This window comes from Hippoglossus hippoglossus, chromosome 1 (genome assembly GCF_009819705.1).
Source record: "Hippoglossus hippoglossus isolate fHipHip1 chromosome 1, fHipHip1.pri, whole genome shotgun sequence".
Classification (NCBI taxonomy): domain Eukaryota; kingdom Metazoa; phylum Chordata; class Actinopteri; order Pleuronectiformes; family Pleuronectidae; genus Hippoglossus; species Hippoglossus hippoglossus.
This window is the reverse complement of record NC_047151.1, coordinates 3,446,275-3,461,775: the sequence shown is the minus strand read 5'-3', so window position 1 is coordinate 3,461,775 and position 15,501 is coordinate 3,446,275. Positions and strand designations below refer to the sequence as shown.

General features: G+C 40.9%; 2 protein-coding genes across 4 annotated transcripts; both read left to right on the top strand.

The window, feature by feature from the left end:
- Positions 1-2,033: 2,033 nt before the first annotated feature.
- LOC117761167 lies at positions 2,034-7,120 on the top strand. 2 transcript variants are annotated; one of them, XM_034584833.1, is made up of 4 exons: positions 2,034-2,276; positions 2,817-3,471; positions 3,606-3,707; positions 5,320-7,120. In XM_034584833.1, exons 2-4 carry the CDS (start codon positions 2,836-2,838, stop codon positions 6,559-6,561), a joined length of 1,980 nt encoding a protein of 659 aa, XP_034440724.1. In that variant the 5' UTR covers positions 2,034-2,276; positions 2,817-2,835; the 3' UTR covers positions 6,562-7,120. The 2 variants fall into 2 exon arrangements, with proteins under 2 accessions (XP_034440724.1, XP_034440733.1); XM_034584842.1 differs by lacking the exon at positions 2,034-2,276 and having other exon boundaries at positions 2,799-3,471.
- Positions 7,121-7,963: 843 nt separating this feature from the next.
- LOC117761151 lies at positions 7,964-14,606 on the top strand. Of its 2 annotated transcripts, none has more exons than XM_034584821.1 (7): positions 7,964-8,218; positions 8,529-8,950; positions 9,750-9,884; positions 10,919-12,142; positions 12,200-12,565; positions 13,167-13,237; positions 14,211-14,606. In XM_034584821.1, exons 2-7 carry the CDS (start codon positions 8,561-8,563, stop codon positions 14,236-14,238), a joined length of 2,214 nt encoding a protein of 737 aa, XP_034440712.1. In that variant the 5' UTR covers positions 7,964-8,218; positions 8,529-8,560; the 3' UTR covers positions 14,239-14,606. The 2 variants fall into 2 exon arrangements, with proteins under 2 accessions (XP_034440712.1, XP_034440706.1); XM_034584815.1 differs by having other exon boundaries at positions 7,965-8,230.
- The last annotated feature ends 895 nt before the right edge of the window (positions 14,607-15,501 follow it).

Sequence of the window (15,501 nt, the reverse complement as noted above, 5' to 3'; positions counted from 1 at the left end):
TGTTGATTTTGTCAGACCAGATCAGGCATGCAGTCTGTCCTGCTTCAGTTGACAGTGATGTGCAGTTTCATTGGTTGTTACCTCCTAAGAGGCAGAGAAAAAGAGATTTATCTCTGAACTCTTGAGCTGCAGTCAAATATTTAAAACAATCTTCTTTACTATTACTTGACCCCGATGGAAAACATCATAAGGTCAAGGAAAGATGTGAAGGAGAAGCCTTGACGAGATAGGAAAGGATAACCGTAGTGCGAAGAAAAAACTACAGTTACACTCAGCATTTAGTTTAAAACCAACTTTAAAACCAACTTTATGTATAACAGAAGATGTATGCAGACTATACAGTTTATGCTACAATGACAAACTCTGCTGTCCACCTACAGTTCAAGAAAAGTTTTCGTCCAAAACAGAATCAAGTGTCCCAGTAAAAGATGTTTTCAGATTAAAGGGAACATTACGCCATCAGTTACTTACAGGAAGCAACACAAAATAAACATTGAAAATAAACAACATGACTGACTTGGTGAAATAATATAATAACATGAGGAATATAAAAGTAGAGAAAGTTGAGCCATCAAAATTATAATTGAATCAAAATATAAGCAAGGGACCTACCCTAAAGTTTCCTTTAGGTTGTTTATATGGTTGTAAATGGTTATATATATTTGTTAAGTGGAGTTTTTTGTGCAATCCACAATTGGGGGGGATTAAAATGATGATTTCTATTTATTTCTGATGATGATATGATATTGGGAATTATAAGTTCAATTCGCTTGTTTTCTCTGGGACTACTGACTAGGCAGATGTGACTGAGAAGAAATCAGGAGCCCAGACGATCATGTGAGACCTGAACAGCTGTATTTTTTTTTATATATATACGTGGGTCTGCATTTTGAATGTCATTATTAAATGATGGTCCTGTGTTTCCTATGCGGAAGGAAATAAGATAGGAAGAATTTAACCCTCCTGTTCTTTTCATTTAGAGAATTCGAACATCTTATCTTATTATGGCAGCTGCTGAAATACTTCTGGGTCATTTCACTCACCACTGGACCGCACCCCTGGCCCGAACATTGTACCTGCTAAAGTGTTGTTTGAAAATCACTGGTAGTTTCAGAGTGAGGGTAAGGAGGGGGAGCCTAATTAATTATATGAGTGCGAGAGCACAGGAGGTGGGTGTGAGAGATTTGTTGATGGGCCCCGGCAGTTTGCTGGACACCTACTCCACCATGGTCTTTGCTGTGTGATGAGTGGGAGGCAGTGTTACACATTTATTTTGTCTATTCTGCTGCAAATTTCTAGGACCAAGAAGAAGAAGGATTTCAGACGTTTCACAGTGGAGAGAGGCTTCAAAACAACTGGAAAAATACATTTTTAAATGTTGACAGCTGAATATGTCTGAATCAGTGTTTTGGTTTATCTAAGAAATCTGCTATTGTCAGACTGATTTCCATGGAATATTATACAGAGTCATGTTCCTCAGAGGATTGTTGTGGGATTTGGGTTTACAATAATTTTATAATACCAACAATCTTTTTAAGATTTGTTACTGTAAAGTAATTCAACATAATGACGTATGCATAACATTTCATAACAAAACCCAGTTTACAATGTTTAAGCTAACCCTTGTTTGCAGGCACTTTCTCAGGATTAAGTGATACAAAGCACTCAAGGTAATTTCAAAATACTGTCACATTATTAATACTAAGATGTTTGTTGATATATTGTGACATTGGATTCAATTCAACTTCTGTCCTTCTTCAAATCCCACTTCTTTTTTTTTTATCTTGAATTCTTGCTTGGTTGAAAGAGGCTTGGTTTCTAAAATGGTTTCTAAATCAGTAAATACAGATTTAAGAATAACTAAATTACTATAATACAAAATAGAGGAAAGGACCCCAAAAGAAGAAATATACTTTATTATTATATAGCTGATATGTGTGACAAACCCCACTGTATTTAATGTCAAGGACGTAGTAAACAAATACAAACCAATATAACATAACAATAATATAACATTAGGTTCTGTTGTGCAGCCTCCAGCCAGGAGGTGGCAGTATATGAAACAGCTCGTTTCTGTTGTGCAGAGCTGGAGAAGCAGTGAAACAATTCATTGGTGATGGTGGTGGTGTATCCGCCTGCCAGTGAACCCTCGGCTGTAGATGTGAGCTAACTTCAAGCTGTTTGGTTTGGTTTTGACTTCTATGAGTTGCCAAGCATAGTTTCGCTATTTTCTCCTGGTTTCCCCTTAAAGAAAGTGGAGTCGCCCGGTGGAGAAGGTAATATAATTATTTGGTTATGCACCAAAAGGTTTCTTAACTATTGCTAACTAGCTAGTTAAACCATCCCTACAGTTTAGCTTTAACTGCAGCTCATTTACCAGCTCACAAAGGTTAACTTAGCACAAATGTGTCGCAATTACCTGGAAATAATCATAAGAAAATTGTCGATGATAAGAAAGCGGTGAGTTGGATATATATCGCACCTAAGCTAACTCGCTAGCTACTTATCTACATGTAACGGATAAGCAGCTACCTGCAAATAGCTAGAAGTTGTCGTCTCCTTATATCACCAATAGTTAGATCAAGGGACGGTGGTGCCATAACTCACGTTTTCATTAGAGCCGTAATGAAACAATTACGGCTGGTTGGTTTTATTAGTCACTGGTTGAAGGCTGCAATGTGCAGCCTGCGCCCCTGATGTCTTTTACATCGACTGGACCTAATACGATCCATGTTCATGTGGTACAACTTATGTTTTAATCTCATGATTTTAAAGTTGCTTTTTCTTTCTTGCTGCAGTCTTTGACTTTCATTCAGCTGCTGAAGTTGCTGTGAGATGATGTACTCAAACAGGGCTGAGCACAGTAACAGGCGGCAGTTCGGGGACAGAAGTTCAAGGCAGTGGGACGACTATGATGACAGATGGGAAGAGAGGCGTGATCCTCACAGGGATTCCTATCATAACCATGGTGGGGATGGACACAGCAGCGCCGAGAAGACAAACAAAACTAGAGGGTACAGTGACTCACCTAAGAGGTGGTACGGTAAAGATGCAGTGAGCAGAGAGGGGAGCAGAAAGAGCCCAGTTAGAGGACGCATGTCTTCACCTGATTGGGGTGCTGCTGACAAGACAAGGCGAAGGTATGCAAAGGATCATGAAGACGAATACAGGTACAGGCGTGAACCAGATGATAGAAACCACAGACAGTCACCAGACAGTTTTTCACATAAACGTGTACCCAAGGATTTCGAACATGCGCTTCCACAGGAAGAAGATCTCAAATACAGGAAACCCTCTCAGGACTCCAGACACAGGCACAGACATGAGGAGTATCCCTATAGACAACAACACGGTGATTACAAATCGTCTGTATATTACAAAGACAAAGATCATCACAAAGGGAGATGGGATCATTCAGAAGAGAGGACTCGATCACAAGAGCGGACTGGATCACAAGAGCGCTCTACAAAGGTAGGACACAATAAAAACTGCCTGAGCGTTAGCATTATGAGGACACAGTATGTCTTTTAAAAATCCTTGTGCTGTGTTATCTTACTAATCCTTATGCTGTTTTTTTTAATGAAACTCTCCTCTACATTGAACAGAGTTGTGGCAAACCTAGAGAGAAGAATGACTGCCATTCCAAGGGACATGAATATCATCGTCAACATAGAAAAAGGTTTCCATTAAATGAACCTTGTGGGCAGGTGGGTTTTTTCACATGTGATAACTTGTGCATCCCCTTCTGAAACTGTTTCTTCAGCTGTTTTCAGACATGAACTCTGGAAAATGTCTGGACCCAATTGTGCAGACTTTCTCTGGAGTTCAGGAGTTTGACTTTCACATATGAGATTCTTTGGTCAACTGCGTTCACAACAACGCTGAAATCTCTGGAGGTCAGGGGGGTGCAGCATGTAGAGGCGTGACGTTATGTTAGCATTACACTGCGGAGATCGCATGTTTTTGTTTACAGCACATCGACACTGGCATGTGCCCGTATCACAATAAACTCTCAGATCTCGTTGTCTTCCTAAAGCCGTTTTCAGACATGGACTCCAGAGAATGTCTACAGAATTGGGTCCAGACTTTCTCCAAAGTTTGCCTTTCACACATGAACAATGCAGGAGGGGATTCTCCGCTCAGACACATTCATATTGCATATTCCGATGATTATTCAGCTGGTCCAACTCGGAAATGTCACATCCTTACCACACATTTTCGTGATCAGCTGTTGCCATAGTAACAATGGCATCAATGAGGTGTTTCAGGCTCTTTAGGTGCAGAGTTACGTGTGGGAGTGAGCCACTCTTTCTGCTTTGCTTTGCCCCTGGACTTTGTAACTCAGCAGAGCATTTAGAAACACAAAACAAGTAAGATTGCTACCATGATGATCTTTGTGTAGAAATGGCCATGGTGCTTTTTAAGATTTTAGACTGACAACAATTTAATGTAAAAGAGGTGCATGGCTGAACTGGGGTGTTTAAGAGAGTAGCCTTAATCATTAGGAATGAAAGTGCAGTAGAACATTAAGTTTGCAGAATTCAGGTTTTCAAGAGACTAGTTTTTTTGAGGGTTGCCTATTTCCTCGTAGGTTGTTTTCCAGGCTTCCCTTTTCACGCAAAGCACCAGACCTCTAGGTGGTAAACTTTTCTGACTTTTCTGATTGTGGTCATTGTGAATTGAAATTATTCTGTGGAAACAGGTAGTTTGTTTTCAATATCAATCTGAATCTAGGGGGGGACAGTGAAAATACGATATTTCAATTTACTTTGAAATTCTACATCAGAATGTCCTGATATTGTCTGGGTCACCATCTGAGGTGGTGAACTGTCATTGCGAAGGGAAATTAGTCTGTGGAAAGAGGTAGTTTGTTTGTCTGTTATTTTGTTGCTTAAATTTTACAATGTGCACTGTGAAATGAGTGGAGACTAGTTTGACCATGTGTTTTGAAGTGGAGGCTGGTTTGACAGCAGTCCTGTACTGCTGTACAGTTTGAGTGTCACTTGACTGACCTTGTCCCTTCCTGGCGAACATGTCGCTTATGTGGCACTATTCAGCTTCATCTGAGGCAAGAGCTTTTCTCTTCCTAATTCTCTCCCTCTCTGCTCCACTTTTCCTTTTCTTCTGACCATAGCTGGATTTAAAGGTCCATCAACTCATTCCTGCTTGCAACATTATAGCTGATCAAGTTCTCAGTTCAAGGCCAAAAAGACCATCTGGCCAGCGGGAAATGTCCCGCTGCTCCAGATGTGCAGGCCGCCACTGGACTGCAGTTATCAACTCTGTAAACTATGGTTTCTTCTTTGTGTTTCTCCTCAGTCATTCGAGAGTGACATCCCCAACCAGGGTCCTTCTGTTCCTGAACAGAATTCAACTAGGGGTTTCCAGCGTTTCCTCGATTTGCTCAACAAGGGTGTGAACGTTGCCATGCTCACCAAAGTTGTGGCTCAGACCCCTCCAGAAGTCAAAGATGGACCACGTTCTCCAGTTTCTTTCAACACTGCAGAACGTCAGTGGTCACCCAGTTCTGCTAGGAGGCAACAAGGAAGCAACCAAAATAACCACTGCTGGACTGAGAGCGAAGGATCCCAGAGACTGGCGTCTCCACAGCCTCATCACAGGTCCTTCAGCCCAAAGAGATGCTCTCCACCTGATGAAAAATCCTTGCTAAGGAGAGATGCCGGACAAAGCTACTACAGCTTGAACAGTAGATCCAGGTCTCCTTCAGTGGTGGGAAACACCACCCTGACCCCTGAAGATGAGCACAAGCACAGGCAGATGCAAGATGTTCTGCAGGCCATCGGCATGGATTTGGGATCTGAGGAATTGGGTCAAATGTCACATCGAATCCAGGAGCGTTTATACGGAAAGAAGGACAGTGATAGGGGCCGCCATTATGGAGGAAGCACGGAAAGGGACAAAAGGCGAGCAATTTCTCAGAGACATCGCAGTAGATCATCATCATCAAACAGATCTAATTTCAGCTCTCTGACTCGGGACAGTTATGTGAAAAAAGACTCGTGTAGTGGTAGTGCTCGGAGGGATGTAACAGAGGTACATCAAATACAGGTACATCAAGCTGTTGAATATGACCAGAATGACAGCAGTAGTTCTTTAAAAGACAGTGAGCAATGTGAAACTAACTCCCAGGAAAGCACTGCTGCATTACAAACATTTTCTCCAAGCAACACATACAGTTTATTACAACCACCTCTTACACCTGCGATACCGACATACTCTCCAGTGAATTATTCACAGCTGCCATACCCAGCTCTACATCCATCTCTGCCTCCCAACCTGGCCCCGAATTTTCCCCATGTTAGACCCGGGCTTTTTTTACCTCCCTACCTCCCTTATCCCATCAACCGGCCTCTGAACATCTTTCCGGCAGTACTCACCCAAACCAGTCATCTTCTCCCACAACACTTTAGTAATCCTCAGTCAACCCTTTTTAACCAGGAAAGTATAAACCCACTTCAGCCACTGAACACAGCACAAAAATCCAAAACGCAGGCAAGGCCCAGGTGTTTGCAGGTCATTGAAACCAAACAACCCGGATGAAGAAAGATACACAGTGTGAATTTCTGTGAACACTGACATTGACTGATAGAGTCACACAATTATCTTAAACCTCTGTAGAATAGTAGACGATTTTTTCATAGAGTAAACAGTTTGGGCCTTCAGCATGTCCTGCTTTAACCCCAAAGCACACGTTTGAATATGAATTGGAGAGTAAAGAGTAAAGCCAGGAATCATGAGGACAAGAGAAGCTGAGGAAATGAACAGTAGTTGATGACAAGTAATTACCAAAACCCTCAGGAGCTGAGTCCATTACTCAGTCTGTCCTTTAACCACAGCACAACATCAGGCTGAAGAAAAACACTGAAGGTTTTTTGAATGTTACTTCCGACAGCGTCAGCTTCTTCATTCTATGGTTTAAAATTTGTTTAATAATGTGATACACTAATTTTGGTTGAAATTCATTTTGTTTGCAAATGTATTATTGTAGGATACAGCCTTCACCCTAATAAAATGCAACATAAACAGAATGTTTTTGCAGCTCAGAAAACTGTCGTGTTAATATCCAACTTGCATAATAAACACAGTGGTTCTAAGTAAATGGCTACCTAATTGTAATTGTATTGATACTGAACAGTGGCCCTGGGTTTACATCACTACATCATCTCAAATCCTTGGAACCAAAGTGCCCTTGAGCAAGACACTGTCTTTGCTAGCTGACATCATGTGGATAATAATTAATGATGTTTAGCCTGTACAGTGACAAAAATGACAGTTACCTATCAGAAGTTGTTTTTATTCAATCTTCACTAATGAGTTTATTTCACTTTTTAAACACATTTTACAAATTACAGCATAACAAGGTTATTAGCTATTAGTGAAAGTAACTTTTAGACTTAGTTTTGAGAGTCTTCAGTTCAGCTCTACTATTTTAGCATTATAAAAAAAAAGACATTACTGTTATTCGCAAGTACTGAGCATATGTATTTTTAGGGGTTGGTGCCATCACTGGGTTGATTGAAATGTCAGGAATGCTGAGGGAATTGTTTCAAATTAAGTAAAAAGTTTGACTTTGATAGAATGATTAATAGAACTGATTAGATTTTTCTGGTCAAAGATCTTGAATCCGTTGTATCCGTATGACCCACAGTGCACCAGGAGTAGGTCTATAAAAGATCAGAGACAGTTCAGACAAAACCATCCTATTGGCCTGTAAGATTGGATCACTACCTTTGTTTACAGACAACCTCGCGCTGTCACTGATTTAAGGCCAGATTTTGAAATGTGTTGATACTGAACAGGCTCAGTTGCATAAACAGTTTTATTATTCATCATCAAACACTTGGTGAACTCTCTTCGCAGAAAGGAGTGTGACAGGACGTGTTGATGTCCATCATGGGCTTTTAGTGAGGTGGATACGAGGTAGAAACGAGAACATCTCAACGCCTCGTCTATCTGGTTGTAGTCTGCCCTCCCTCCAGGAGGCGGCGCTGCTATCGTGTCTTTGTCAACACCACAGCGAGCTCCCTGCTTCCTCTCTTCACTTAAAGCTGTTTTCTACTTGTCCTCGTCTCCTGCAGAAACTCATCACATCCCAGTTTTGACTCCTCACTCTTAAATAACAGTTTTTATTATGCCATTTTTCATAAGAACAGCATTTTCCTCCGCGATGTGAGAGAAGAACCATGCACCGCTTGAGGAATCGTAGCAGGTAAACAGTCTGTTAGCTGCCGAGCTAAGCTACACAAACAGTGTTTAGTGGGGTTACAGTCTGCTCGGGCCATGATTAGTCAAACCATGAATATTAAAGCATGTATAAATGTCATTTTGCTTTGGTTTAGAAACTAGCGTTGATTTCTCGACATACAAGCTAAAGTAATGTCTGGGTCCCTGGAAGATTGTGTGTCTGTGTGAGCACATCTTGTTTAGACCGAGTCAGATGTAAGTTATTCTCTGCTCACTACAGTAACTACAGGTAACGGCTAACACACTTCAACTCATCTTTACAGGAAGTTCACACACTGATCTGACTGACTGAACCATGGATCCACTGCAGTGGGGGGATGCCCTGCGAGGACTGCAGAAACATCTGGACCCAAGTGACGGTGGTGTTAGTAACAGCATGAGAAACACATCAAGAACTTATAATGGCTGTGACACATACTGCGAATACTCAAGATACCCAGCTGATGAAGCACACAACCGCAGCAGAGTCAACATGGCTAAAGAAAAGAATGACGATGAGCTCGCAAGAAAGTGTGAAGAGCTCCGAGAGATACAGCAGAAAATAATACTCAAGAAAGCTGCCATCGCTTTGAAAACTTTGGAGCCAGGCCTCTCCTCCGATGCTGAAACAAGCAACGGTGAAAGCCTTCGAGACAGAGTCAATTTCATTTTGCAGCAGCGGCAATCTCTCAGCATTTGGCCAAAGGTGAGTATTAACAGTTGCAGTGTGTAGAATTTAGTGAAATAAAGTGGTGAGTTGTCATGTGGCAGCTGAACACCCCTCACCTCACCCTCCCCTTCCAAACATGAAAGAGAACCCCTTCAGTTTTCATAAAAACTCAAAGGGTGTTTAGTTTGTCCAGTCTGGACTACTACAAGAAACATGGCGGCCTCCATAGAGAGGACCCTGCCCTGATGTAAATATACAGTATTTCAATATAAAGGGCCCATTCTAGAGTAAAAACAACAGCAATTTTTATAACGTAGATGGAACACACTCGTGAAGACATCACTAGGATTGTTTTATATTAAATTTCTGTCAATAGATCCCTTTCACCTAAATCTTACACACTGGACCTTTTAACAGTTGTAGATTGATCAAGTAATCAAGCGGCTGTTTTGTACCAGTAGCTTACTGTGAGAAAACAGTGCTTTCGATGTAATGGACTGTCAATTGATTGATTTTATTTGTATAGCCCATATCCACAAATCACAATTTCCTCAAAGGGCTTAACAATGTGTGACATCCTCTGCTCCTAAAGAGTGAGGAAAAACTACAAAAATAACCCTTTCAACAGGAGAGACCTCAGAGAGAGTGTGAGGGATCTTTCTCTCGGGACGGACAGAAGTGCAACAGATGTCACTTGCAGCAAAGCACATCAACAAAACAAAAATATTTATAACATCGATGAGAATAGACAGTGTCTAGCATGAATTGATAAATGTATTATCATGTATATATCTATATTGTACATTGTCTTATTGCTTCATCTGTTTATGCTCAGGTCCTGTCACCCGAGAGGAGAATGAACTCATCCAAGGATGATTTGATCCTTGAAGATCATCCCCTGAAACTGAGAGTGAAGGCATTAATGAAGCAGAGATTTAGTGACCCCCACATGTTGCCACCAAACACAGAGGTTTGTAATTTGTTTTAAGTAAACACTAAAACATAATGAAATCACCTCCTAGCTATTACACAATGGCTTATTGTGTAGTGCAACACAAGCTATATTGTTGTATTGCTGTAAATTCTAAAAAATGTATGGATCTATTTTACTCCCATAGATCAAAATTGTCATGACCATGAGTCCACATGTTAACTTATATTAGTGTTGTTACACTTTCAACTCCCCTAATTACAGCTTTCTTGAAAATGTCCATAACTTCTCATAACTTTTTGGGGTTGGTTGTACTGAGAAAACGCAATCTAATACTACCGTAAGACCTCAGAAAGGTCCAATTCACATTCAGACATGGCTGAACAGTTGAAAGTTCCCTCAAACAGAGAATAGGCTGTCATTTTCAAACACTCATTGTTGTTGAATTAGTGCAGCCTTTTGCAGTCACAAGCTGACATTGCTATTTAATAAATTGAACAGTACTTCTTGTTTCTTGTCTCTCTGCTGCCTCACTTGGGCACAGAGCTGGCAGGTGACTCCGATTTGCTGTCATTGAGAAGCAAGGCAGCTGCTTTTGACAAACGGTTAGAGCCCGAAAACACTTTGACTAACAGCCTATAAACACCTGGTTGTCCTGGTTTCAAATTAAAAAGCACAGCCTTAATCAGAAATTCTGTATTGGTCAGATAAGTTCAGGGAAAAACATCAAGAGAAGAACTCTTGGTTCTTAAATGTGTAATACAGCACTGTAGAAGGAAATGATTTAAGACTCCGCGGGACAGAGATGTCTATACTTAAGATGGAATGCTGTGAGTTTTGTATTTATTTATTTATTTTGTCAAAAGCTAGGTGTCAAAACCGGGCTTAATTTGTAGTGTTGGAATTCTCCTGGCAGCTGATAAAAACATTTTTAAAGCAAAAAACACCTTAGTGTAATGAAAAACAATATTATCCAAATAACAGATGATATGGTGCCAAGATTACTTAACAGACAACATAGAAGTTAATGTTTTTACAATAAGTGAAGTCTCTGTATCTGTGACTTTTCCCAGGTCCCTGATGTTACACCGCCTCCTCCCAGCCAAAGAGTTACTTCACCAGCCAAGGAGGAGACCAGGGACATGGGTTTCCAGCGCTTCCTTAGTGTTCTCAACAAAGGAGTGGACATTGACTTGCTCAGCAGGATTGTCAATGAAGATGGTGAGAATCTTGCTTTAGGTGAGGAGATCCTCAACATTCAGCCCTCTGCTGTGGAGGACAAGTCAGAAATGGGTGAGAGCTGGGGATCACACAGCAGAGACTCCCTGCTGGGATGCAGTGGGACTGACGATGGAGCGAGAAGGACCAGCTTGCCCAGTAGAGAAAAATCCCTCAATGACAGTCCCTCTCTGCGTGGGGATGAAGAGAAAAAGCAGAATGATAAAGGAGATGGCTCTTTATGCTCTGGCAGTGGATCACAGTCTCCTCCAGCAGTAAAAAAGAAGAAGAAGAAGAAAGAGGAAGAACCCCCAAAGGTGGATGAGCAGCATGAGCAGCTGCAGAACGTACTTAAAACTCTGGGGTTGAGCCTGGAAGTGGAGGAGATGAGCAAACTGGCAGACCGGACTCAGGAGAGGCTATATGGAAAGAAGCCTGAAGGCAGGGTTGATGCTGACAGCCGAGTGGAGCAGGAGAGTCGACAGAGAGCCTCCGACAGACATTGCAGGAGCTCATCGTCTTCATCGTCATCCTCTTCAAGGTTGACAGAGAGGAGCTATATCCCAAGCCTCTCACGCCAATATCCCTCTCACACCTGGTGCACAGAACAAAAGCGAGAGTCTGAATGCAGTAACTCAGGAGATGGCAACCAGGACAGCGAGGAAGCTCAGAGGCCCAGAGACATAGATGAAGACAGAGGAGAAGACTCTTCTTATCTTTATCAGTATTTACAAGAACAAGCTTATTGCAATGCCCACCCTGCTTCTTTGACAGAATTTTCAGATTACACTTTGCCCCAGTGCTCCAGGTACACTGACTATGATGGTGCTACCACTAATTCTTACTCCACATACACGCAGGGGGTTGTTCCTCCCCCCCTTGATGTCAGTGGGTATCCTTATCCACCGGTCACAGACCATTACTTTCCTGAATCGGTAGTAGCACCAAACATTGTTAACCCTCATCATAACCGGCAAAGAAGGAGATCAGCATTTAAGGACAATAACTTGCTTGTGAATCCGGACTTGTCTACAAGTGAAGGCCAGGCTGGATCAGCTGGCCAACGCTGCCTGCAGGTCATCAGCACCAAGTCAACCCCTCAGTACTTCATAAAGAAGCATATATCAGAGCGAAAGATAAATACAGATAACAGAGGGATGCGTCAAACGTGGATTCGACCAGTTCCAGAGGCACCAAGTAGATATTCAAAAAAAAGAAGAATGTCAAGAAATTTCAACCTAAAAAGAAGAAGGCTTAGAAAAAGGCTTTTAGAAGAAGGTAATTTAAAAACCGTGCAGCCAAAGGAGGAAAAAAGACTGCCACCGGAGGAGGAAAAAAGACTGCCACCAGAGGAGGGAAAAAGACTTCCACCGGAGGAGGGAAAAAGACTGCCACCGGAGGAGGAAAAAAGACTGCCACCGGAGGAGGGAAAAAGACTGCCACCGGAGGAGGAAAAAAGACTGCCACCGGAGGAGGAAATAAAGGTGAACCTGAGGAAAAAGGTGAGTGGAGGATTGGTCTTATAAACTTCCCCATCCTTCTCATGTAGGAGGTGTAGTTCTGTCATTCATTAGCAGACAAGTTTCAGTTAAGACTACTGGAAAGTTAAGTCATGCAAGGAAACAATTTATTTTTCATTTTTTACATTTTATGATCAAATATGGCAACTACTTGATCTGTAAAAATGTTCTAATAATTCAATCAATCACACATTAATATGTGATTGTGGGTTTTGAGGTGCTCCAGATGGTCCTGTAGAAAATAAGCAGATATTTTTCATTACTGAAACAGATCTAGAAGATTGAAGGAAATATGGAAATTATATTTTGATGCAGTGCCATAACATAAATAAGACTAGCTAGCTGCATGGCTCTGTGGATGATGATGTCAGTCTGTGGGCCCACCAGGACCAGACTGAAAACTTTTTTTGTTCAGACATTCATGGTGCCCAGAGGATAAACCCTGTCATCACTAATGTAATATGTACAAAGTAAATGTAGTGGAACTAGACAGTGTATCAGTACTGCACACATAGCAAATTGAAATTGACTGAATAGAAAATGAAATGACTCTCTTCAGGATTTTCTTTTCCTGTTGTTGTAGCTTGAAGCATTTAACCAGAGGGTGAAGCGACAAGTCACACAGCCAGCCAACTCCCGAACCCCTCACAATGAGTAAGTACATAAAGTCAATGTTAAATGTCCCTGAGAAAAGTGCAGTGCCGGGTTCGGTGCGATTTGGATGTGCAATATGTTTAATATTAATACAATTTGAGCACTATTTTATTTTGTGAAAATGATTGGCTATAAAATCTTAATTGCAGATAAACCAGGTAGGATGAACACAAAGTTGTCTACCTTCTCTTTGCACCACAGACTGTTTATAAAAAGCTCTGTGCACAACATCCAGCACACAAACAAAAAGAAGTGACAGTATATTGTAGAACTGTTTGAGGAGGACTCACTAATGACAAGGAATAATTCAGCACTGTAGTATTAACACAGGACAGGAGAACAGGCAGATTTTGAAAAGGAACTGCATTAGTTAAATTCAAATTTCTGAAATAGATTTTGTGTTTGATGAAGACAAATCTTTGGCAGAGATATGTGATTAAAGATGGCTGACTTTGTAATCGGTGTGGTGAATAAAATAATTAACTTGAGGATCCTCAGTTGGCCTTACTGGAATATTTTCGTTTATTACAACATGGATGTGTACACAGAGAAGATTCCTTGTCCATCATGCATGCAAACAGGTTAACCAAACAGAATCAAGTGCAATGGAAACGCCTAAGTATTAAACCAAATGGGAGGGAACAGGTATAAATCCAGGTCACAGGAAGTCATGTCAGGATTGCAGAATGGAGACTGTCTCAAGGTTCATCTGATTACAACATCAGGGATGGTAACTGTCAAAACATTCCACAAAACCTCCTGATCTAAAGGATTCCTGCAGAGGCCTTCTTCACACCTCTCTGTGAGACACGTGGTCAGGTTTAATATTCATCAAACACAATATTAAAGGCAGCAAATTAGTCACAAATTCCCTGACAGCATTTTTGTAGTGAAGTGTGTGATGATGACTTTAATAGAAACTTTGCGACTCGCTGTCACCTGGCCTCATGTAATTGTTTCTTTTTTTCTGTAGATCTGTGGATTATCAAGACCTTATATGAATGTACCTTGTGTGATGACAGACCACATGGACCTTGCGTTTAACACTCGTCATTTACACATACTGTTTTTTGTGTCATGGGACTTTGGGGATTTGTCATATTTCCAGATTCACGCTGAATCCTTCTCCAACAAGTGAATGACATCTTTGAAGGAATATATTTGTGAAAATTTTGCCAGTTGGAAAGGCAGTATTTACTAATTTCATCGCTGCATTTCTGTGTATATCTTGACTTTGTTATTCTGTTTCATTCTGCTTTTTCTTCTCTTGGTACTGTATAAACTTGATGAAGAAAAATCTGTTCTTCTCTTATTTCTCTGCCTTAAAGGGATAGATAATGAGTGAGAAAACTCATTCATTATCTACTCACCACTATGTCGATGGAGGGGTGGGTGAAGTGTTTGAGTCCACAAAACACTTTTAGATTTTCAGGGGTAAACAGTGTTGCAGCCAAGTCCAATACAAATGAACTGCGGACCGATTCTTCAAACATTAAAAAAAAACTATCCTCCTCTGGACCCGTGTTCACGTGTGTATCAGGGAGAACATTTTTTAGTAGATGACACCATTTCGAGTCGAATGTGAATATCAGGTATTTTTTTTCAGTTTTTTTACATTTGAAGAATCGGTCACCATTTACTTCATCTGTGTTGGATTTGGCTGCACCACTGTTTACCCCTGAAGCTCCAAAAGTGTTTTGTGGACTCCTACACTTCACCCACCCCTCCATCGGCATAGTGGTGAATAGACAATGAGTGAATTTTCATTTTTGGATAAACTATCCCTTTAACTCAATTCTTATTGTAGTCATGCATTCACTCAATAATGGCTGTTCACTCACTGAGTACAGTGTCTAATAATGAAAATGTTGACACAAATGTTCTTATTTTTTTTACAATAGATGACCTGATTTTTTTGTGTGGTCAAAAGTGATCTTGAATTGTGATTTTTTACTGTACATTTTTTTAATAATCACCCATTAGAGGATCCCAATGACTTTGTGACTCTACTTTTATTCTAGCGCTACCAACAGGTCTGAATTTCCTTATGTCTGAGACTTAATTTCTCAAGATAATTCAAAAAGGAATTTGTTGTTTTGGAGAGGTTTTAGCATAATGCTATAAATATTGAGATGCTAAACATTAAACCTGCTATAACTATGATTATATTTGTGGCTATTTTGTGGGCAGCAGAAACATGTGAACTCAACACTGACATGACATCAACATGGAAGTTGCTGCACTGAACCGGACTATTTGGACGG